Source organism: Podarcis cretensis (assembly GCF_951804945.1).
Source record: "Podarcis cretensis genome assembly, chromosome: 17".
Lineage (NCBI taxonomy): Eukaryota > Metazoa > Chordata > Lepidosauria > Squamata > Lacertidae > Podarcis > Podarcis cretensis.
In genome coordinates this window covers 5,582,134-5,604,543 of record NC_137187.1, presented here as the reverse complement: position 1 = coordinate 5,604,543, position 22,410 = coordinate 5,582,134, and the positions used below count along the sequence as shown (strand labels likewise).

At 45.2% G+C, this 22,410-nt stretch overlaps 1 protein-coding gene across 1 annotated transcript; it reads left to right on the top strand.

Annotated features, from left to right (window-relative positions):
* Positions 1–2,229: 2,229 nt before the first annotated feature.
* On the top strand, positions 2,230–21,433 carry TRIM14 (tripartite motif containing 14). Its single transcript, XM_079959518.1, has 6 exons — positions 2,230–2,772; positions 6,647–6,742; positions 10,382–10,615; positions 17,955–18,117; positions 18,902–18,994; positions 20,302–21,433. Exons 1-6 carry the CDS (start codon positions 2,245–2,247, stop codon positions 20,835–20,837), a joined length of 1,650 nt encoding a protein of 549 aa, XP_079815644.1. The 5' UTR covers positions 2,230–2,244; the 3' UTR covers positions 20,838–21,433.
* Positions 21,434–22,410: the final 977 nt, after the last annotated feature.

Sequence of the window (22,410 nt, the reverse complement as noted above, 5' to 3'; positions counted from 1 at the left end):
TTGTACTCAGTATTCAAAAGGCAGCCACACCGTATTTTTTTATGAAGACATCATACCAGCTGTTTATTTTTTTTAATTGCTTTCCTAATTCTTCACACTGAATTTGCCATTCATTGCCACAGCACACTGAGACCATGTTTTCATTGTGCTTTCCACTGAAAATGGTCAAAGTAGAAAGCATAGAAAAATAAAGAAAATCTCTTCCAGTACTAAGCTAGAACATGAGAAGTTATATTTCTTGCTGGTGTGAGTTTGCTACATGTAGAAATCCTATCTGGTTGGCACTTCAAAGTACAAAGTACAGTTCAGACTTATTGCACCTCACCCTGATATAACAGGTAGAATGGCTTTAGCCAGTGTGAAATATCTGCTGGGGGCAGAAGCAGAGATAGCATCTCGCTGTATCGGGCAATGATTCTGAATGAAGAAAACATCTATATATGGTCAAGAAGTATTGCCAATAGTGTAGGCACTTAGATTTTGTGTGTCATGCTACTGCCCTTACATTTAGGGTTGTAATTACGTTCTCAAAAAGCAACCTTGAGTTGCATGTGCTTGAACATGTAGAGAGCTGGACTTCAATGTTTTAAAATCTTTGCTCCCTTGGGGGTTGGGCAGGGGCTGCACACATGCTCAGAGGCAGGGTGTTCTCTCAACATTCTTCCCTGTCTGCGTGCCCAGGGCCTTTTGGCAAAGGGAAGCCTCTCTCAACCCTTTCACCATCCACTCTAGCTTTCCTACATTATCACACTGTGTGAAGGGACTGAGTCTTACTGGCCTCATTTCAATGTGGATCTGGCCGATCCCCCACTGCAAGATCTTGGGATGCTAACCATATCCTTAAACCCAGAGGGCGAGGATCAAGTATGGTTTCCTTTTTTAAAAAGCACTAAAAGTAAAAATTGTAGAAAGATGTCTTGACTTCGGGTCAAAAGAAAGTAGTTTGAAAAAAAACTTGAGACATTTCATTCCGAATCTACTTTGTTGTTTAGTCGTTTAGTCGTGTCCGACTCTTCGTGACCCCCTGGACCAGAGCACGCCAGGCACTCCTGTCTTCCACTGCCTCCCGCAGTTTGGTCAAACTCATGCTGGTAGCTTCGAGAACACTGTCCAACCATCTCGTCCTCTGTCGTCCCCTTCTCCTTGTGCCCTCCATCTGTCCCAACATCAGGGTCTTTTCCAGGGAATCTTCTCTTCTCATGAGGTGGCCAAAGTCTTGGAGCCTCAGCTTCAGGATCTGTCCTTCCAGTGAGCACTCAGGGCTGATTTCTAGATAGAGCCAAATAGAGGATGACAGGTGGGTGTCCTGCCCTTCTAACAAATCCTGGCTACGTCTAATGCTTTCACTCTACAATGCTATGATCCAGCTGGTGGACCAATTCAAATCCTGCCCCCACCTGCTGCGTCCACTCTCTTCGTGAATCTCCCCTCTCTATGGGCATAGCCAGGATTTTTCGGGCGGGGGTAGAACCTCAGTTCGCTATGCATTTTTATTGATTTATGGGGGCAGCTGCCCCTTCTTACCTCCCCCCTTGGCCACGCCCATGCCCATGGCCGGATTTAGGTTTGATGAGGCCCAAAGGCAATGGGGGCCCTTTATATGTTCAGCTGCCCTTTGTCAGCAACAAATTCTCGCTGTTTTTTTGTGCTGAATATATGCTATATGGTAATTTATGGACCTAATGGGTATCTAAAGCCCTTTGCACATGTTTCCATGCAACCAGTCCTTGTAGAATGTTGTTGTTCTTTAGTCGTGTCCAACTCTTCGTGACCCCATGGACCAGAGCACGCCAGGCACTCCTGTCTTCCACTGCCTCCCGCAGTTTGGTCAAACTCATGCTGGTAGCTTCGAGAACACTATCCAGCCATCTCGTCCTCTGTCGTCCCTTTCTCCTTGTGCCCTCCATCTTTCCCAACATCAGGGTCTTTTCCAGGGAGTCTTCTCTTCTCATGAGGTGGCCAAAGTATCGGAGCCTCAGCTTCAGGATCTGCCCTTCCATTGCAGAATGTAGGCACCCTATATATAGAAATGAGCAAACCAGTGATATTTTAGGAAGCAGAATTGCAGGCGGGGCCCATTACTTTAATCACACAACATAAAACACTGTTGCTGTATGTAGGTTTTATTTTGTTTTTTATCTTATATTTTGGAAATGTACATCCAGCTCTTTTTCCCGAGGCCCCCAAGAGAGTGGGGCCCTAAGCTATAGCTTGCTTAGTTTATACGGAAATCCGGCACTGCCCATGCCCCTCTCCACGCCCGATCTCCCTAAGTTTCGCCTTCCCATTCCCAGCTGTCGGAGGAGGCTGCCCGGCCCCGCTCCGCCCCCCAGCCCGCCTCTCTCCTTCCCGCCCGGTTCCCTCTGGCGCGTCCTGGAGCCGATGGCCCGGCGGGAGCAGGAGGTGGTGCCGGCGGGAGCCGCGGTCGCGCCCTGCGATCTGTGCGCCCAGGGCGCGCCGCGCCGGGCGGAATGGAGCTGCCTCACCTGCCTGATGTCGCTGTGCGAGGCCCACGCGCGGCCCCACGGGGCGGCGGACGGGGAACCCGGCGCGGCTTTCCGAGGCCACCGCGTGTGCGCAGCCGGCGAGGAGGCAGCCGCGGAGTTGCGCGCCTTGCGGGAGCGGGAGCGCTGGTGCGCCGAGCACCGCGGCCGCCCTCTGGAGCTGTTCTGCGAAGAGTGCGCGCAGTGCGTGTGCGCGCTCTGCCCGGCTCTGGGCCTCCATCGCGGACACCGAGTGAACCTCATCGCCCAGGCGGCGGAGAGCAAGCGGGTAGGCGGGCACAAAAGTTTTTCCGTGTTCTTTTTTTGGGGGGTGGGGATTTGTGTCCTTTCAGACGTGATCGCACTCCGACTCCCATCAGCTCCAGCCCTTAGGCCAGGGATGATGGTCCGTCGACATCTGGAGAGCCACACCCATTCGCTCGTAAGATTTCCCATGGCTAAGCGATTCCAAGAGTTGCGGAGAGGAAGTGTCGTGACACTTTTAAAGATGACTGGATTTATTATAGCTTAAGTGGGCATGGGGTCTCAAGTCCACTAAAACGGTTGCCATAATAAATCTGTTAATCCTCTTTAAAGGTGCCAAAAGATTATACAGTGGTACCTCTGGATAGCAGGGACGCAGGTGGCGCTGTGGGTTAAAGCCTCAAGCGCCTAGGGCTTGCCGATCGAAAGGTCGGCGGTTCGAATCCCTGCGGCGGGGTGCGCTCCCGCTGCTCGGTCCCAGCGCCTGCCAACCTAGCAGTTCGAAAGCACCTCCGGGTGCAAGTAGATAAATAGGGACCGCTTACCAGCGGGAAGGTAAACGGCGTTTCCGTGTGCGGCTCTGGCTCGCCAGAGCAGCGATGTCACGCTGGCCACGTGACCCGGAAGTGTCTCCGGACAGCGCTGGCCCCTGGCCTCTTAAGTGAGATGGGCACACAACCCCAGAGTCTGTCAAGACTGGCCCGTACGGGCAGGGGTACCTTTACCTTTACCTTTTTACCTCTGGATATGAACGGGATCTGTTCCAGAGCCCCGTTCGCATCCTGAAGCGAACGCAACCCGTGTCTGCGCGGGTTGTGATTCGCTGCTTCTGCGCATGCACGTGATGTCATTTTGAGTGTCAGCGCGAGCGGCAAAACCCGGAAGTAACGTGTTCTGTTACTTCCGGGTCGCCGTGGAGCGCAACCCGAAAACGCTCCACCTGAAGCAACTTCAACCCGAGGTATGACTGTATTTGATGCTTACTGTAACAGACTAAGCTAGCTATCTATATGGCTTTTATTAAAATGGTTCTTGGCATCTGTCTGCCTTGAGAGACACCTACCGGGGTGAAGGCAAACCCCTGGGTTAGCAGCACCAAAGCAACCTCCCTGGGGCGCAAGCCTGGGCAGTGTGGATGGAAATCCTGGGGTATGCTGATGACCAGACCCCTCTCTCGGCCTCGCTGATGGGGTCCAAAGGAAAGCAGAGCAATACATTTGGCACCAGCTGGGCTGCAGGAATTGCCGGAAGGAGGCCTACAATGAGTCATCCTTAGGGACTCCAGATTTGTGTTGGGTTTACTCCTTAACTGTTTGTTTTCCCAAATATACAGCGGTACCTCGCAAGACGAATGCCTCGTAAGACGAAAAACTCGCAAAACGAAAGAGTTTTTCGTTTTTTGAGTTGCTTCGCAAGACGGATTTCCCTATGGGCTTGCTTCGCAAGACGAAAACGTCTTGCAAGTTTGTTTCCTTTTTCTTAAAACCGTGCATTCACTTCGAGGAGCAACTCATAGCACGCGCTGTGGTAGCCTTTTTTGAGGTTTTTGAAGACTTTGGTGATTTTTGAAGCTTTTTCAAAGTCCGTGCTTCGCAAGACGAAAAAATCGCAAGACGAAAAAACTCGCGGAACGAATTAATTTCGTCTTGCGAGGCACCACTGTATCCTGCAGGGCAGTGGAGCTTTAGGTTCAGAGTTTTCCTTTTCAATGCACCAGAGCCCATTTCTGCATGCAGGTAAAGACCCTAATTCACCGAAGGTTTGAGCCTCATCGGCTAACCTCAGCTGGTTTAGCCAGCCAGCCGAAGCTGATCCCAGGGTGTAGCCGCCGTTGCATGCAGGATTGTGGACAAACTACCCCAGAAGAAGCACAACCCCAACACCCAGTGCACCCCAATTTATTACCACAGTTCCTCTAAACTTTAGGTAGCTCTTCTGATACAGTTTATTTCCTGTATTAGGGTTAACGGCTTGTTTCACAATGTCTCAAAATGTGTAGTATGTTCTCAACCAGTTCTGCAAAAAAGTGGGTGTGAGGGTTCCTAACTCCTCTACCAGCCTATAGAGGCCTTTAGCAGCAGTTTGATCTCCAGATGATTTGTACTGTCATTTATATCCCTGTTGAGAATATATTCCCTTCGCTAGAGCAAGCTGCTGTTAAAGGCAAAGGAGCAAGCCATACAGTTTTCTTTCTGGTCTGTTGGCAAGCTTAAATAAGCAGTCATCCCACTTGCAACTATTGTTATTGGTTAATACTTATTAGATTTCTTATCTGCCCTTCACCATAGGTCCCAGAGCAGATTACAGTAGTGTAAAATTACAATATTAAAATCAGTTAAAACTACGTGGTGCTTGGTTAATATCACCTCCTCCTGGCAACCTTTCCCCTCCTTTGCCTGCTAATTTTTGTGTGCTGTCATGTGCCTGAGAATTCTGGGCCGGGGTCCTTATTTTCTCTCTCACTCTTATACCACAAAATGCTAAGTGCCACATCTCTGCAGTGTAATTGGGATAGAAAGGTGCCTTTTGCTAGAGCATCTCGGATTACAAAGAGGCGTGTTGGGGCAAAAAAAAATTACAGAAGAATCTACTTTGGGAAATGCAGAACATAGCAGACACAGCCAAATCTTTCTCTAGCACTAATCAGAATTCACTTCTGCTCTCTTTTCCTTTGCAATGCAGAGGATAGTGGAAACAGCAGAGACAGTAGACAGGGGAAGAGCTAACCAGAAAGTTGGCACCGTGTTTTTATTATGTCTAATAAAGGTGGCACTTTGATCTCTTCCCCCTACTTGCTCATTCATAGCCAATTATTTTTTATCTAATTATTCTTCAGATGTGGGACGCGGGTGGCGCTGTGGGTTAAACCACAGAACCTAGGACTTGCCGATCAGAAGGTCAGCGGTTCGAATCCCCGTGACGGGGTGAGCGCCCGTTCCTCGGTCCCTGCTCCTGCCAACCTAGCAGTTCGAAAGCACGTTAAGTGCAAGTAGGTAAATAGGTGCAACTCCGGCAGGAAGGTAAACGGTGTTTCCGTGCACTGCTCTGGTTCGCCAGAAGCGGCTTAGTCATGCTGGCCACATGACCTGGAAGCTGTACGCTGGCTCCCTCGGCCAATAAAGCGAGATGAGCATCACAACCCCAGAGTCGGTCACGACTGGACCTAATGGTCAGGGGTCCCTTTACCTTTACCTTTATTCTTCAGATAGTGTAATGCAGTTTATTGTCTTTGTGCTGTTGACAACCCTAAGAGGTCGGTCTAGTATTCTTCCCATTCCGTAAATGGGGAACTTAAAGCAAGGCATGTTCCCCCAAACACCACATTTTGCTTTTTGATACGGTTCCAAAAATGTCCAGGTTTACATGGCAAAGTGTGTGGTGCTGTCGGCTGTGAGTGGCGCATGTGTGACTGTTAAATTGCCAAGCCCTCTTCCGAATCCCCACATGGCTCCCTGGAAATGGGGACACAATTCTTTTTGCTGTTTCAGTATCTTTACTGTACAGGGAGAAAGAACGAGTGGCACTTTGCACCAGAACTGAATATGCAAAGTGGAAATGAATCCCTCTAAGATCATCCTGGAACTGAAGAACACACCAGCTCCAAAGTAGCTTCAAAATTAACTCTTAGCCTTGCTAATTAAAATTGGTCGTCCCGCCCCCTCCCCGGAAGAGAATTAATCCACGTTAACTGGAAGAAAAATGTGCAGTGAATAACCGTCATGGGTGACTGGTATATATGCTAGCAGAAACACTCTGGTGAGCTTATATATTTTGTGGACTTGCTTGCAAAGCTGAATCTTTAGTTGAAGAATCTACTTGTTGAACAGATTAGAAGTTGCAACTGAAGGTCTGAAGTGGTCACCATCAGTGATGTGTCCTTTTTACACTGGGTAAAACAGGAAATCATGAGGTCGTATTTGAAGCAGTTGACCCTGAAGAAGAAGCAGGAAGTTGACAACATAAAACATATAGAAGAAGCTACTAATGAGCTTAAGGTAAATCAAGATGTGCTAATCTCCATAATGATGGTACTATTTATTTGTATAGTGTCCTTGGGGGGCCAAATTGGACGGGATCACAACGATGTCAATGAATAGGGTGCTTCTAAGTTTGCATATGAAGTACAGTGGTGCCTCGCAAGACGAAAAGAATCCATTCCGCGATTCTCTTCGTCTAGCGGTTTTTTCGTCTTGCAAAGCAAGCCCATTGACGGCTTAGCGGATTAGTGCTATTAGCGGTTTAGCGGCTTTTAGCGGCTTATCAGCTTAGCGGATAAGCGGCTTAGCAGCTTAGAAAAAGGGGGGGAAAGGGGAAAAAAGTCGGAAAAACTCGCAAGACATTTCGTCTTGCGAAGCAAGCCCATAAAGAAATTCGTTTTGCGAAGCGCCTCCAAAACGGAAAACCCTTTCGTCTAGCAGGGCACCACTGTACAGTCTTATCTTAGAAATCAAACGGAATCGGTTCCGGAAGTCCGTTCGACTTCCAAAACATTCGGAAACCAAAGCGTGGCCTCTGATTGGCTGCAGGAAGCTCCTGCCGCCAGTCGGAACCTCCGGAAGCCCCATCAGACGTTCAGCTTCCAAAAATAGTTCTCAAACCATAACAGTCACTTCCGGGTTTGCGGCGTTCAGGAGCCAAGACGTTTGAGAACTAAGCTGTTCGAAAACCAAGGTGCGACTGCACCATGCAGCCTCATTAACTTCCCTTTCCCACCCCATGGGACAGCTATGACAGGTGGCTGTGGCCCGGGTGTCAGTGAACTGCTAGTGATCTTGTGACTGTGCTGGATCTCAACAAGAGATTGCAGGTGACAGGGTGAAGTGGGGAAAAGGAAGTTAGGCATGATATATCGCAAGGAGGATGCATTCATCCTCACCAAATTCATAACGACACCCAGGCTCAGTTTTCTTGCTAACTAAAATGAATTCTGCTGCATGCAAAGCAGGCTGCTTAAGCGATTGACCCAACCCGAACTGGGCCACTCCTTGGCCTGTGGACCAAAGGGCAGAAAAGCTGCAGGTCATCAGAGCCGCAGGAACCTCCCCACCCACAATGTTTGAATTGGCTGACTGCCACTTATTATGCCAGGCTCATTATTAGCATTAGAATAGCAACCTTCTGGATTCAAGGCTGAACTGCACATGGGTGCTGCTTTGGGAGGTTATTTATTTCCCCATTTCAGGGACGCGGGTGGCGCTGTGGTCTAAACCCCTGAGCTTCTTGGGCTTGCGGATCAGAAGGTTGGCAGTTTGAATCCCCTTGACAGGGCAAGCTCCCGTTGCTCTGTCCCAACTCTTGCCAACCTAGCAGTTCGAAAGCACACCAGTGCAAGTAGATAAATAGGTACCGCTGTGGCGGGAAGGTAAACAGTGTTTCCGTGCACTCTGATTTCCGTCACAGTGTCCCGTTGCACCAGAAGCAGTTTGGTCATGCTGGCCACGTGACCCGGAAAGCTGTCTGTGGATAAACGCCGGCTCCCTTGACCTGAAAGCCAAATGAGTGCCACAACCCCATAGTCGCCTTTGACTGGAATTTACCTCTTGTGCATTCCCCTCTGGAGTTTTATCCGCTCAGAATCACACCTTCACAGGTTGCTTGCTCTCTTGAAACCTTCCCCCCCCCACCCCCCTGAAAGGTACAGCTATCTTAAGGAATCTCATCAATGCTCAGCTCAAACCTTTAACACCTACACAAGTTCTGTGTTTTCTTTTAGGTAAAGGTAAAGGGACCCCTGACCATTAGGTCCAGTTGTGGCTGACTCTGGGGTTGCTACGCTCATCTCGCTTTATTGGCCGAGGGAGCCGGCATACAGCTTCCGGGTAATGTGGCCAGCATGACTAAGCCGCTTCTGGCGAACCAGAGCAGCGCATGGAAATGCTGTTTACCTCCCCCCTGGAGCGGTACCTGTTTATCTACTTGCACTTTGACGTGGTTTCGAACTGCTAGGTTGGCAGGAGCAGGGACCGAGCAATGGGAGCTCACCCCGTGGCGGGGATTTGAACCGCTGACCTTCTGATCAGCAAGTCCTAGGCTCTGTGGTTTAACCCACAGCACCACATAAATGCTGTTCTTCCTTTAGAAAGCCCTGGGCATCATACATGGGGCTCCAAGTGGCCTCCCATCCATCCATCCATCCATCCATCCGGTCCACATCTTCTTAACTGTAAATAACCTTGCTGAAACACTTGGTGCCTCTTAGGCCAGCTTTTGGCAAAGGATCAGGCAGGAAATGGGCCAGAGTTTGAACAGCCTTGCTGTTTGAAAAGCAGCCTCAGGAGGCAGATGGTTGCTGCGGGTGAATGCTTCACCCTTTGTCCTCCCACTGTTTGCTCAAAGCCACGCTCTGCAAGAGACTTTTTTCTCTGCAGGAGAAAAGAGATGGGACTCCAGTCTCCTTTAACTGGGTGTGAGAAGGGCAGGTGCTGGATTTTGAATGGGAAAAGAGCGAAAAGGAGATAGCTCATGATCCAGCCCTCTGACAATGTGCATTAGAGCCACAGTTCCCAAACTCCCCACCCCATGGAGGACCAACCACTCAAAAAACGCCGAGGGTCTTACTGTAGCAATTGGCATGTGCTGTGCTAGACGCTGTATGATTTTCAATTGTATTGTTATTGTTTCTCTTATATTTTATTGCACTGCAGCTTTAATTCTGGAATTCAAGGCTGAATACAATAAAATGTAAAAGAAACAATAAAAATACAATTGAAAATCAATATGACTATTTACTGCAATGCATGTGGCATCACCTTCTTCAACCACAAATGTACGAACATGCCGCAGACCACCTGAATGAAACTCATGTATCACAGTTTGGGAATCCCTGTTTTGTGGGGGAGAACCTTGGGAGCGTACTATTGAACAATAATAAATAAAATGTTCATAAAATTAACAAAGTTTTTATACTGCTTGAATGTAATAGAACCCTCTAAACTGTTTACAAGAAATACCAAGATTACCGGTAAAAACAGATACAATTAAAAACATTTTAAAATAATTAAAATTAACAGTCAAAAAAGATTAAAACACAACAACATCTACATGTCTGGATAGGCATGCCTAAACAAAAATGTCATAAGCAGGCGCCAAAAAGAGAATAGCAAAAAAGAATACAGTGGTACCTCGGGTTAAGTACTTAATTCGTTTAGCTAATGGGGCCACTTTAGCTAATGGGGCCTCCTGCTGCTGCCGCGCGATTTCTGTTCTCATCCTGAAGCAAAGTTCTTAACCCGAGGTACTATTTCTGGGTTAGCGGAGTCTGTAACCTGAAGGGTCTGTAACCTGAAGCGTCTGTAACCTAAGGTACCACTGTACAACGAAAAGAGAGAGAAGTGTAAATTCTGTACATTTTCCAGTTGTTTTTCTACTAAAAAGAAAATGGTTGCATGCTTAAGATCAGAATAAAATATGAGAGGAGAACTTTGTGGGCTGCACCAAAGGTGTGGGGAGCCTGTTGACCTCCAAATCTTGCTGAATTATTACAACGCCCCATTAAGGCCTTGGCAGCTTGGTTGTCTGAATGTAACCTTTCCACAAAGGCTTGTAAGCGCTTTCTCTTTTCCATGCTAGGCCCCTGGAACATTTGTGTTTGGCAGCATTCTAGATTTGATGCTGAGGTTTTGTTTCACCTGCAGGCACACATGTTCGAGAGCAAAACCTGGCTGGCCGGGAAGTTTGCTGAGCTCCGGCTCCTGTTTGCCGAGGAGGAAACTTTGACCAAGAGATACATTGACGAGAAGGCCCAGCATACCTTGATGGCATATGAAGAACAGGCAGAGGCTTGTGAGGGCCAGATCCGGTTCATAGATGGCTTCGCAGACAGGATCAGGCACATGCAACTTCAACCTGACCCCCTTCTTTTGCTCAAGGTACGAAGATGCTCTTCCTGGTTGAAAGTGTGGAAAGGCCCTATTGCGGTTGCCCTATCATGAAAAATCCACCATTTTCTCCATGGTGTGATTCCTACTGTTGCTACGAACTAGTTCCTTCAGCATGCCTGCTGCTTTGTAAAGTAATGGAGGCAAAACAGGCAGGTCCCCGCCCCTCCAAGCCTACAATCAAAACTTCGACAAAAGAAAGAATAGGTGCAGCACATTTCTCTGCCTTGATGTTTTTTTAAAAATTGATTTACGATTATAGGGTTGATTCACACAATGCCCTGGCATGGAGCTTATGCACCCACTGGTCTTGCAATGTGGGTCTTAGGTTCACACACTCCTCACTGCTATCAGGAACACAACCTTGAATGGGAACCGGAATTTCATGCTGGTCGATTACCACATCCTGCTTGTGTGATCTGGTCTCTGCCACAGCAGCAAGAAAGTGTGGCAGTTCTCCAGGACAAAGCCTACCCACAAGGGCAGTTCCATAGGCGTGGGTGGTGCTGTGGTCTAAACCACCGAGCCTCTTGGGCTTGCCGATCGGAAGGTCAGCAGTTTGAGTCTGTGCGATGGGGTGATCTCCTGTTGCTCTGTCCCAGCTTCTGCCAACCTAGCAGTTTGAAAGCACGCCAGTGCAAGTAGATAAATAGGTACCACTGCAGTGGGAAGGTAAACGACGTTCTCTGGCTTCCATCATAGTGTTCCATTGCGCCAGAAGCAGTTTAGTCATGCTGGCCACATGACCTGGAAAGCTATCTGTGGACAAACATGGCCTGAAAGCGGACTTCCGGAGGCGGCGCGAAACAGCAATAGCGGTCCTCTTCGTGCTCTGAAGAGGGGCTCCGCAGAAAAGGGTCGTTCGCTGCGGCATAGCGGCGACCCATCAAGAAAAACCACGGGCAGAGTGAGCTTGTGGCCGTGGGACTCGGCGGGCGCCAGAAGCCCCCCCAGAAACGGAGAAGGAACCCCGTAAGGGGCTCCGGAACGTGAAAGGGGGAGCGGCGCTGTGAGTTCATCGCTCTTTCTGCGGGAAGCAAAGCTGCGCGGCTGCTGCTGATGAGCGCCGACCTTTCTTCTTGGAACATCAAATGTGCAACTACAACCCGTGAGTAAGGGGACTTAAAAATTATCGGGACTAAAGTATTTAATTTGGCTGAAAACGGGAAACGTAACCAGGAAGTCCGTTTCCCAACCGTGCTAAAGAGATCAAAGCAAAGTTTGACAAGCGGGAAGCGCTTTGAAAGAACTATAAAAAAGATTGGATTATCGTGCAGACTATTGAACTTTTGGTAGGGATTAAAAGAGACAATTTCGGAGTATCTATGCTGATTTTCTGACTGGATCTTCCTTCTTCCTTTGGGATTTATAAATAATTGAAGAAACCAAATCCGTGGGCTGCCAGGGTAAAGAAGAACTGTCAAACTGCCAAACTGCTGATATTGTTTTTAAGGTTGAAAGTGTTGCATGTAAACGTTACACCATAGAAGAAATAGGGAAACTGTTTCTTGCACCCTCTCTGAGACTTTGTATTAAGTTGGGAAAAGCTTAATGCTAAAAAGAAACTAAAAGACCTTTTAGAACTTCAGTTGTTTCTTCTTTGGATTATTGGGACTGTAAAGAAGGAAAAACCTCTTTCTTTCGGTTGAACTTTATTACTCCCCCTAGAGGACATTGGATTTATAATTCTCTGGGAACTACATTTTGTTTTGATTCTCTGCTGCCTGGTTGTTTATACTTTGGAACTGTCTCTCTCATGGGAACACATACAGTCTGACCTTGATACACAGACGGGATTGGAATGAGTGATGCAGGGAAAACAAGGCTGGCTAAAATAAAGGCAAAACAATTGGTACAAACAACTTTGACTTCCCAACCACGTAGATCATCTGTCCCAGCTGTTCTAGAAATACAAAAAGGGGCTGTTGAGCAGACATCTACAGGGGATATGGCTTCAGGAGGATCTGAAAAAGTTTTAAATCAGATCCTAGAACAACTGGCAATTCTAAATAAAAAGGCGGACGAACATTCGACTAAAATTGATCAAGCCACATCCTCAATAAATAAATTGACTGACCAGGTGGCTCAACACACACAAGCAATTGGGAATCTTCAAGAAGCAACAGCAGAGAATCACAAACTGGCTGAGGAAGCCAACTTGAAAGTTGAGGCATTAAAGGTGGAGGTGAAGCCGTTGCATAAACAGATTAGTGAACAGCAGGCCTACTGGTCAATGACTGAACTGAGAAATCGGGAAAGCAATCTTAGACTTAGAGCTATTCCAGAACTTGAACAGGAAGATCTGATTGGTTATCTGACATTAGAATTTTCAAAGTTCTGGGGTATTGAAGAGGATAAGGATTTTAAAATTGTGTCTGCTTTCAGATTGGGAAGAGTGACGAGGAGGGATAAACCCAGAGACTGTTTGATCATTTTAAGATCTAAGCAAGAGAGAGATAAAATATTAGGCCTTCATTTTGGAAAATCACTTGACATCCACGGCAACAGAGCTGAAATTTACAGAGACATACCAAAACAGCTTTTGGATCTTAGAGCGACGTATATAGAACTTGCAAAATTACTGAGAGGCAACTCAATTCCTTATAGGTGGGAGTTTCCTCAAGGACTATCTTTTAATTTCAAAGGAAAGAAAGTTAAAATTAGAACAGCAGAAGACCAACAAAAGTTCTTGAACGACCACGAAGAGGATCTACAGAAAGGGACAACAGGAGCCTGGCCACCGCCACCGCTTACACCTATACTGGCACCTACACCCTCGGGACCAGAGGACCAAAAGAAAGGGACGTCACCACAGGACCAATAGATTGACCCAGGATGTCTCTGCAGCTTCTTAGTTGGAATATAAATGGCGGAAATTCCCCAGAGAAAAGAAGAAGAATTTTTCATATATTGAAAAAAGAACAATTGGACATCATCTGCTTGCAGGAAACACATGTGACCAGGCTCCATAGAAAAGTTTTGATTAATAAAAGATTAGGCCAAGAATTCATCTCATCGGATAAAGTAAAGAAAAGAGGAGTGGTGATTTATGCAAAGGAGAGCCTGTCACCAAAATTTTTATTCAAAGATGAGCAAGGAGGAGTTTTGGCTATTGAAATACAGGCCGAAGGAGAAAAATTTTTGCTATTAGGAATTTATGCACCGAACGAGGGGAATCAGAATTTTATAGGAAACTGCATGAGACAATCCTGGACTATTTGGACTACACCAACATCATTATGATGGGAGATATGAACGGAGTGGTCTCTACAAATATGGATAAGTCACAAGACCTAAGTCTAACAAAAGATGGCAGACTACCCAAAACTTTTTTTGAACTAACTGACAATATGGACTTAATTGATATTTGGAGGACTAAGAATCCCTTAGGTAGAGAAGGAACTTTCTTTTCTGAGGCTCATCTGTCATGGACAAGAATAGACCAAATATGGACAACTAGAAGGCTGGCACCTATGATTAGAAAAGTGGAAATCTGCCCAAAAACTTGCTCCGACCATAATGCTATGAAAATGGAATTAAGACTTACTCCAATCGGCTCCTTTAGATGGAAAATGAATGACACCCTATTAAGAGATCAGGAGATTGTGAAGAAGGCCCAAAAAACCTTGAAAGATTATTTTGAAATAAATTTGAATACTACGGTGGAAAGGAGAACAATCTGGGATGCAAGCAAAGCAGTTATGAGAGGGTTTCTGATACAACAGAACACGATAAAGAAAAGAATCTGGAATGGGAAAAAAGATAAGATTTTAGAGAAGATAAGAGATGGAGAGAAAAAGTTGAGATCTAAGCCAAAATCGAAGGAGATCTTGAGAGAAATTAAATTTTACCAAGCACAGTACGCGAAATTGATAAATCAAGAAGTTGAGTGGAAAATTAAACAAATGAAACAAAGATCATTTGAATCAGCTAACAAGTGTGGGAAACTATTAGCATGGCAATTGAAAAAGAGACAAAAATTGAATACAGTCACCAATCTAGAGATTGAAGGGAAAGATATCCAGAAACCCGAAGAAATTAGGAAGTGTTTCCAGAGATATTTCAAAAAGCTCTATACTCAAGGGCCACAAGAGGAGAAGGAGATAGACCAATTTTTGAAAACAAATGGTTTACCAAAACTTGCCCAGGAAAAGAGAACAATCCTGAATCATAAAATAACACAACAAGAAATAGAGGGTGCCATCCAGAATATGCAACTAGGCAAATCTCCAGGTCCGGATGGGCTTACCTCCAAGTATTATAAGATATTGAAAGATTATTTGATACAACCATTAATGGAGGTATGCAATCAGATTTTGGAGGGGAAGAAGGCACCGGAATCGTGGAAAGAAGCCTTCATCACATTGATCCCTAAAGTGGAAACTGAAAAGACTCAACTTAAGAACTACCGTCCCATCTCACTCCTAAATGTGGATTACAAAATTTTTGCAGATATTTTGGCAAGTAGATTTTAAAAAGTATTAAATGAAGTAATTCACAAGGACCAGGCAGGCTTTCTCCCAGGAAGACATTTGTCTGATAATACTAGGAATATTATTGATATTTTGGAACTTTTGCAAACCAACATTAATACAAAATCAGTGTTAATTTTTGTTGATGCGGAGAAGGCCTTTGATAACATTTCTTGGAGGTTTATGAAGAAAAATTTGGAAGGGATGGGAGTGGGACGGGGGTTTGAAAATGGAATAGAGGCAATTTATTCAGAGCAGAAAGCTAAACTGATAGTAAACAATGTGGTGACAGAAGAATTTAAAATTGAAAAAGGAACACGACAAGGTTGCCCCCTATCCCCTCTGTTATTTATTTCTGTTCTGGAGGTGCTTTTGAACATGATTAGGGGAGACCTGTTGGTACAAGGAATACAGGTCGGAGTGAAACAATTCAAATTGAAAGCTTTTGCAGATGATTTGGTTTTAACACTACAGGAGCCAGAATCTAGTACGAAGAGAGTGTTAGAATTAATTTATGAATTTGGTCGGGTAGCGGGGTTCAAACTGAACAAGCAAAAAACCAAGGTTTTGGAGAAAAATCTGACACCTTTGGAAATAGATGGGTTTCAGAAAGAGACAGAGTTAAATGTTGTTAAAAAGGTAAAATACCTAGGGGTAAACTTGTCTGCCAAAAATTTGAATCTATTTAAAGATAATTATGAAAAATGCTGGTCAGAAATTAAGAAAGATTTAGAGATCTGGTCAAGATTGAAACTTTCCTTGTTGGGTCGAATTGCAGCTATAAAGATGAATGTATTGCCGAAGATGTTATTTTTGTTTCAGACCCTACAGATCGTGGACAGAGTGGAGTGTTTTGGGAAGTGGCAGAAAGATATTTCTAGGTTTGTCTGGCAGGGCAAAAAGCCCCGAATAAAATTTAAAATATTAACGGATGCAAAAGAGAGAGGGGGGGTTGCCCTGCCAGATTTAAGGTTATATTATGAAGCTGCGGCTTTCTGCTGGATGAAAGATTGGTTACTCCTTGAGAACACTGATGTCCTAGATCTGGAAGGGTATAATAATGTTTTTGGATGGCATGCATATTTGTGGTACGATAAGGTAAAGGTTCATAAAATGTTTAAAAACCATATTGTCAGGAAAGCTATATTTATGGTCTGGACAAAATACAAAGACTTATTGGAAGGTAAGACCCCGAGGTGGTTATCACCAGCGGAGGCCAAGGTTCGAAAAAAACCCAGTATGGAGGCCGCATGGCCGAAATACTGGGAAATAATAGAAAAAATTGGAGATAATTGGAGGCTGCAGAGCTTTGAAAAATTAAAGAATAGGGTGCAAGACTGGTTTCATTATGCTCAAATTCAAGAGGTTTTTAAGTCCGACAAAAAAATAGGATTCCAGGTGGAAAAATCGAAATTAGAGACAGAACTGTTAGAACCTAAGACCAAGGCGCTTTCGAGAATGTATAACTTGCTGCTTAAATGGAACACCCAGGATGAGATAGTCAAATCAGCCATGATAAAATGGGCTCAGGATATTGGGTACAACATTATGTTAGAAGACTGGGAAAGGTTATGGACCACTGGAATGAAATTCACGGCATGTAATGCCCTGAAGGAAAATATTATGAAAATGATATATAGGTGGTACATGACCCCAGTCAAACTTGCAAAAATATATCATCGGTCTGATAATAAATGTTGGAAATGTAAGGAGACTGAAGGGACATTCTTTCATCTTTGGTGGACTTGTCCAAAAGTGAAGGCCTTCTGGGAAATGATCTATAATGAGTTAAAAAAGGTGTTTAGATACACCTTCCCTAAGAAACCAGAGGCCTTCCTCCTGGGCATTGTGGACCAAAAGGTGTTAAAGAAGGATAGAACTTTTTTTATGTATGCAACTACAGCAGCAAGAATACTCATTGCAAAATATTGGAAGATACAAGACCTTCCTACGCTGGAAGAGTGGCAGACGCAGTTGATGGACTATATGGAATTGGCTGAAATGACTGGCAGAATCCGAGATCTGGGAGAAGAGACAATGGAAGAGGACTGGAAGAAATTTAAGGACTATTTACAAAAACATTATAAGTTGTATGAATGTTAAGAATCTGCATGACTTGGAAATTTTAGCTCCTGCAATTAGATTAGGAAAATAGAAAGTTAAGTTATAAGTAAGAAAAAGTTGAAATTTAAAGTTATTTTATGTATTATCTTAAGGTATAAATATTTGACAAAAGGTACTTTAAATTTAGAAGTAAAACACTGAAAGATATAAATAAGATACGAAACAAGGTAATAATTTGCTGATATGTTTATTGTAAAGAATGCAGGGTGAGGGAGATGTGGGGAAGTCCAGTTGGTAACCTAAAGATGTATTTTGAAATTTGGATTGTTTTTCTTTCTTTCTTTTTTCTGGTTTGTCCTTCTTTTTCTTTTCTGTAAACTGAAAATGTAATAAAAATTTTAATTAAAAAAAAAAAAAAACATGGCCTGAAAGCTAGATGAGTGCTGCACCCCATAGTCAATTTTGACTAGAATTAACCATCCACGGGTTTTTTACCTTAAGCACTTTAGCTTACTGTCAACATTAAAGGGTGGTATGGGTGAGGCCTTTGTCTAGTGTGTTTATTGTTATACTTGTTCATTAATTGGTGAGGTCACTAGTCCTCAAGCTTCTGAGATAAAGAAATACAAGTTCGTCCTTTTGACGCCAGATTGATGCCAGCCTCTCCTGCCTCACAGAACCCTGAGGCATCATGCAGCTCCCACACAGATTGTGCCCATGGAAAACCACACACTGCCCCATGGAGGCTAGGGATCAGAAGGCAGGCATTTAAGAATTCATGTCTTCCTCTGCAGGGCTATTGTGCAGCAGAAAATGAAATAGTGAAGCAGTTGATCCCCGCAGAGCAGCTGGCTCCATTGCCCATGTCGTTTGAACACGTCACAAACCACTTCTTGCGCTTTCTTGAGTTCGTCCAGTCCATCCTGCAGAAACCACTCAAGGCTCGGCTCAAGGAAGGTACATGAATGCGTGGAGGCAGAGCATAGATATCACTGATAGCCGTATCCCACCAATAGCCATGTGGGAGAAGATTCCATAGTTTAACCATGTGCTGTGTGAAGAAGCATGTCTTTTTGTCTCTTCGGAACCTCCCCAAATTCTGCTTCCTTGAACATCCACGAGTTCTAGTATTGCAAGAGATGGAGAAAAACGTTTCTCTTGGTTTGGATTAGTGTGTCAGATGAACCGGCTGTCAGGTTTCGGGGAATCAGTTCCCTCCCATGGTGGCAGCCGAGAATAAGAGAAACGATAAAAGTTCTTACCAAGCAATTTACTCAGTAATTCACAGAGAGTAACAAAGGAATGCAGTCTTCCCTAATTAATGACATTGCTCCAAGTAAAGTCCCACCTGCTTTCATCTCCCCTATTCTACGTCACTCCAGTGACAGCTAATCTGAGCTATTTGCCTCTGAGCTCTCTGTTCTCCTACTTTCAATGCCCGCCTGGTCCGGGGGGGGGGGGTCAGGAATGCTTTCCAAGGACACTGAGTCTGTCAGCTGTCTCTCCCCTGGTGCTTCTTCTTCTTCCTGTTGTTCCTCTTCCAGTATTTCCCAGCTTCTCCCCCTCTGCAGCCTCTGAACTATGCCCTTCTGCAAACCACTGTTCTAAATCTATACTGTCCTCCTGTTCTTGGGAAGGTTCAGAAGGGGGGTGGCGGTCCTCACGATTCCTCCTCAGTCCAGCCCCTTACACCAGCTCGTTGTCTAAATAGCATCTTTGTTTTGACTTTTTGTTTGCTCAGATGTCTTCAGCAGCCTTAACAGCACCTTGAAGAAGGACCCTGGTCTGTTGTTGAAAACAAACTCTTCTGCCAATCGCGCGCTCTTCTTGAAACGTACGTATTTCCTGTGCGGGTGGTGGTTGTAGGTTTCCCCATCTTGCCAGCCAGGTTAGAAACCCCCATGTTTGACTGCTCAGCAAACGGTGTCTTAGAACAGTTTGGTATTTGAATGCTCACCATTTGAAATAATCTTTTCTCTTGAAGGTGACTGGGAAACTTTGACCGTTCCAAAATGCAGAGACCAGATTACCGACTGGAGTTGCCTTTAGATCTCATAGCAGCTGTATTAAAACAGCTGCTTTGGCTGCCAGCTCATTTCTGGGCCTAATTCAAGATGCTCACACCTTAAATGACTTAGGCCCCTGAAAGACCATCTCCATCCCTACAGACCCTCTCAGGTGTTAAGGTCAGGAGAGGAATCCTCTTGGTAGTTCCATAGCCCTCAGAGGTTTATGGTGACCTGGGAGATGGCATTCTCTGTGGCAGCCTCTCAGTTGTGGAATTCCCTTTGCACAGATGTGCATCTAGCACCTTCATTGTATAGCTTGTCATATGCTGAAGACCCACCTCTTTAACCCCCCTCCATTGCCCCCTGAGTTGGGAAGGAGGGACTTCCTGAGACTGACGTTTGAGTAATCGCCAATCCTGTTGTATAGACCAGGCGAGGGCGGGGAAGGACCTGTGACCATTCAGCTGTGGCTGGACTACCAATTCCATCATCCCTGACCATGCTGACAGGGGATGATGGGAGTTGTAGTCTAAGCACAAGTGGAAGGCCAGAGGTTCTCCACCCCTGGGCTTGATCCTTCATACAAACAGCTAAATCAGGCATAGGCAACCTATGGCCCTCCAGATGTTTTGGACTGCAATTCCCATCTTCCCTGACCACTGGCCCTGTTAGCTAGGGATCATGGGAGTTGTAGGCCAAAACATCTGGAGGGCCGAAGATTGCCTATGCCTGAGCTAAAACTTGGGTTGCATTTCTTATTCTGCAGAGTAACATAAGCAAACAAGGGAAAGCTGGTTTTAAAATCAGAACTAGGGACGAGATACAGTGGAGGACTCAGAGCTGTTTCAAAAATAGCACTACTGAATCTGTACCCCCATCATGGCAAGGTTCACTGGTCATCATCCTGTTTTCCCCTCTTCTCATTCCATCCTTATCATTGGCTTCTGATGCAGACACCATGATGGTATTGTGTCCCATAGGAAGTTCCACTGGTCCCTGATGTGGATAGGTCAATCAATATAAGGCTGCTGGTTTTAACAGCTTGTGTTGTGGCTATTTCCTTCCTCAACTGTTGTTGCTGCCGAAGATGTTTCTCTGCAATGTGTTGCCTATGTTTCCCCCCCCCCCACAGATGCAAGATCCCCCACGCTAGAGATAAATAGTGTGCACCCCAGGTTAATTTTATCAGAGGACCGTCTTTCAATAAGCTACAGCTGGAGGAGAAGACTTTACTGCTCAAACCCAGAGAGATTCGACACTGTCTGGCAAGCCTTGAGCAGAGATTCTTTCTTTGCTGGAAGCCATTACTGGGAGGTGGATGTGCTACAGGCCGGGCAAGGGTGGTGGATTGGGGCAGCTTACTCATCCATCAAAAGGAAAGGAGACTCTGAACTTTGCCGCTTGGGATGCAACCGAGTTTCCTGGTGCATCAAACGGTTTGACTTTGAATACTGGGCGTTCCAGAACGGGGAGAGAGTCCCTATTCAGCCAGAGGATGATCCTGAACGAGTTGGGGTTTTTCTGGATTATGAAGCTGGGATCCTGTCTTTCTATAACGTGACAGATGGGATGGCACATCTGCACACATTCCACTGCAAGTTCACGGAGCCAGTTTATCCAGCGCTGAGGTTGTGGGAAGGGACGATAACAATGTGCAAGATAACTTAAAAGCTGATGGCACAAGGATGTGGGGGGAGACCCATGCTTCTCATCCGTGTATATTGTGATACGTACTTCAGGTTTTTAACAGAAAAAGACACTTTATGATACTGAATCATTTCCTAATGGCGACACATCACTCCAGGAAATAGCTGTCTATATGCCATTTTTGCACTTTCAGTAGAAGTTGCAATCTACCTTACAAAGTTACCATGAACTGTGAGGTAGGGGAGAGCAATGCAGAGGATCTAAAGCACTTGGCCAATTAAAAAAATGCTAAAACAATATTTGCCTTGTAAAGCTTTCAGACGATAATGGTGTGATTACTGAAGATTGTCTCTTAACCTCATCTGTGTATTAAATTCTTTGGGGAAGGCTTTGTGCCTCTAGGTGTATATCCAATTTGCACTGACTTTCTGGGGTCTAATCCTGGTTGCAAGGTGGCTCCTGTACAAATAAATGGCAAGCATTGCTGCTTTTTCTATAATGGTAAAGTTATCCTGTGTGTCTTTGAAAACTTATGATGATGACGATGCATCTTGCCTTGGAATAATTTGCAAAGCAAGCCTGCTTAGCAGACAATAAAGTATTTTTGAACTGGTGAATTGCAGCCTGCTTCTTAATGATGTGGAATCTCATTCCAGAGAGCCAAAAGAGAGGCAGAAGAGTACCTAAGCTTTCACTACTCAGCTGTAAATATTTGTAGTAGCAAAGAGAATTGGTGCTGGCTGCCAATTTGTTATCAGGCTATGGTCAAGGTGCAGTTATTGGAATTTAAATCCCTAGGCTGCTTGGAACCAGGCTATCAAAAAGAGTATCTTATGCCTTATATAAAAAACTAATTTGGTGCCTTTTGAAGATCTTCCATTTTTAACAAGCCTTTTAGGAAGTGGAGATTTTTATCGCAGTTTGCATCTGTCTCTGGCTTGAAAGCGTTCTTATAAAAGTTTATCAAATTGCTTCAGGATGTTTTATGGGAAGTGATTCATCAGTGGCATTATTAATAACTAGATGCCATATCGAAACGGTTGAAATATGATATTGTCTTTTAGGAGTCTGCCTTTATCTGTTGCAACCATGGCCATTTATTCATAAACAGAGCTTTATTCATTTGAAGGTTTTTAGTTGTTCAGAGGCCTTTTGCAGCAACAGGAGTTTGCTGCCTCCAGCGCAAAGCTGCTTCTTCTTTTATGACCCTCCCCCAACACACCCCTTTTTCTTCTTCCTGCCCTTCCAGCTGGGAACTTTGCCAGGGTGAGAGTTAGGCACAAATCCACAGGGAGAGAATTGCCTTATTTTGACGTTCTGGTGATGGTTGAAAAATTCCTGCTCCAAAATAGCTCACTTTGTATAGTATTCCAGCCACAGTCCTTGCCTAGCTATGTGTTGTCCATGGCCCTGGTCACTGTGAATTAAAACCCATCATTTCAGGCTACAGTGATGGCACATTTTTAGCAACTGACACGCTCCCAGCATGACTTTTACAAGTCAAAAGACCACAGGAGCCACTGGTCAGTTCATCCCTTCTGCAACCTAAAAAACCCCAAGATTTCCCCATAAAAACGAACTGGCGGAGAAAAAG

What these genes read in the sequence shown, in the direction of transcription:
- TRIM14 (XM_079959518.1), top strand. Translation starts at nt 2,245, where the DNA reads ATGCCCCTCTCCACGCCCGATCTCCCTAAGTTTCGCCTTCCCATTCCC. An exon ending in AGGCGGCGGAGAGCAAGCGG is followed by an intron (nt 2,773 to 6,646) that starts GTAGGCGGGCAC and finishes TGGGTAAAACAG; the next exon opens with GAAATCATGAGGTCGTATTT. An exon ending in AAGCTACTAATGAGCTTAAG is followed by an intron (nt 6,743 to 10,381) that starts GTAAATCAAGAT and finishes TTTCACCTGCAG; the next exon opens with GCACACATGTTCGAGAGCAA.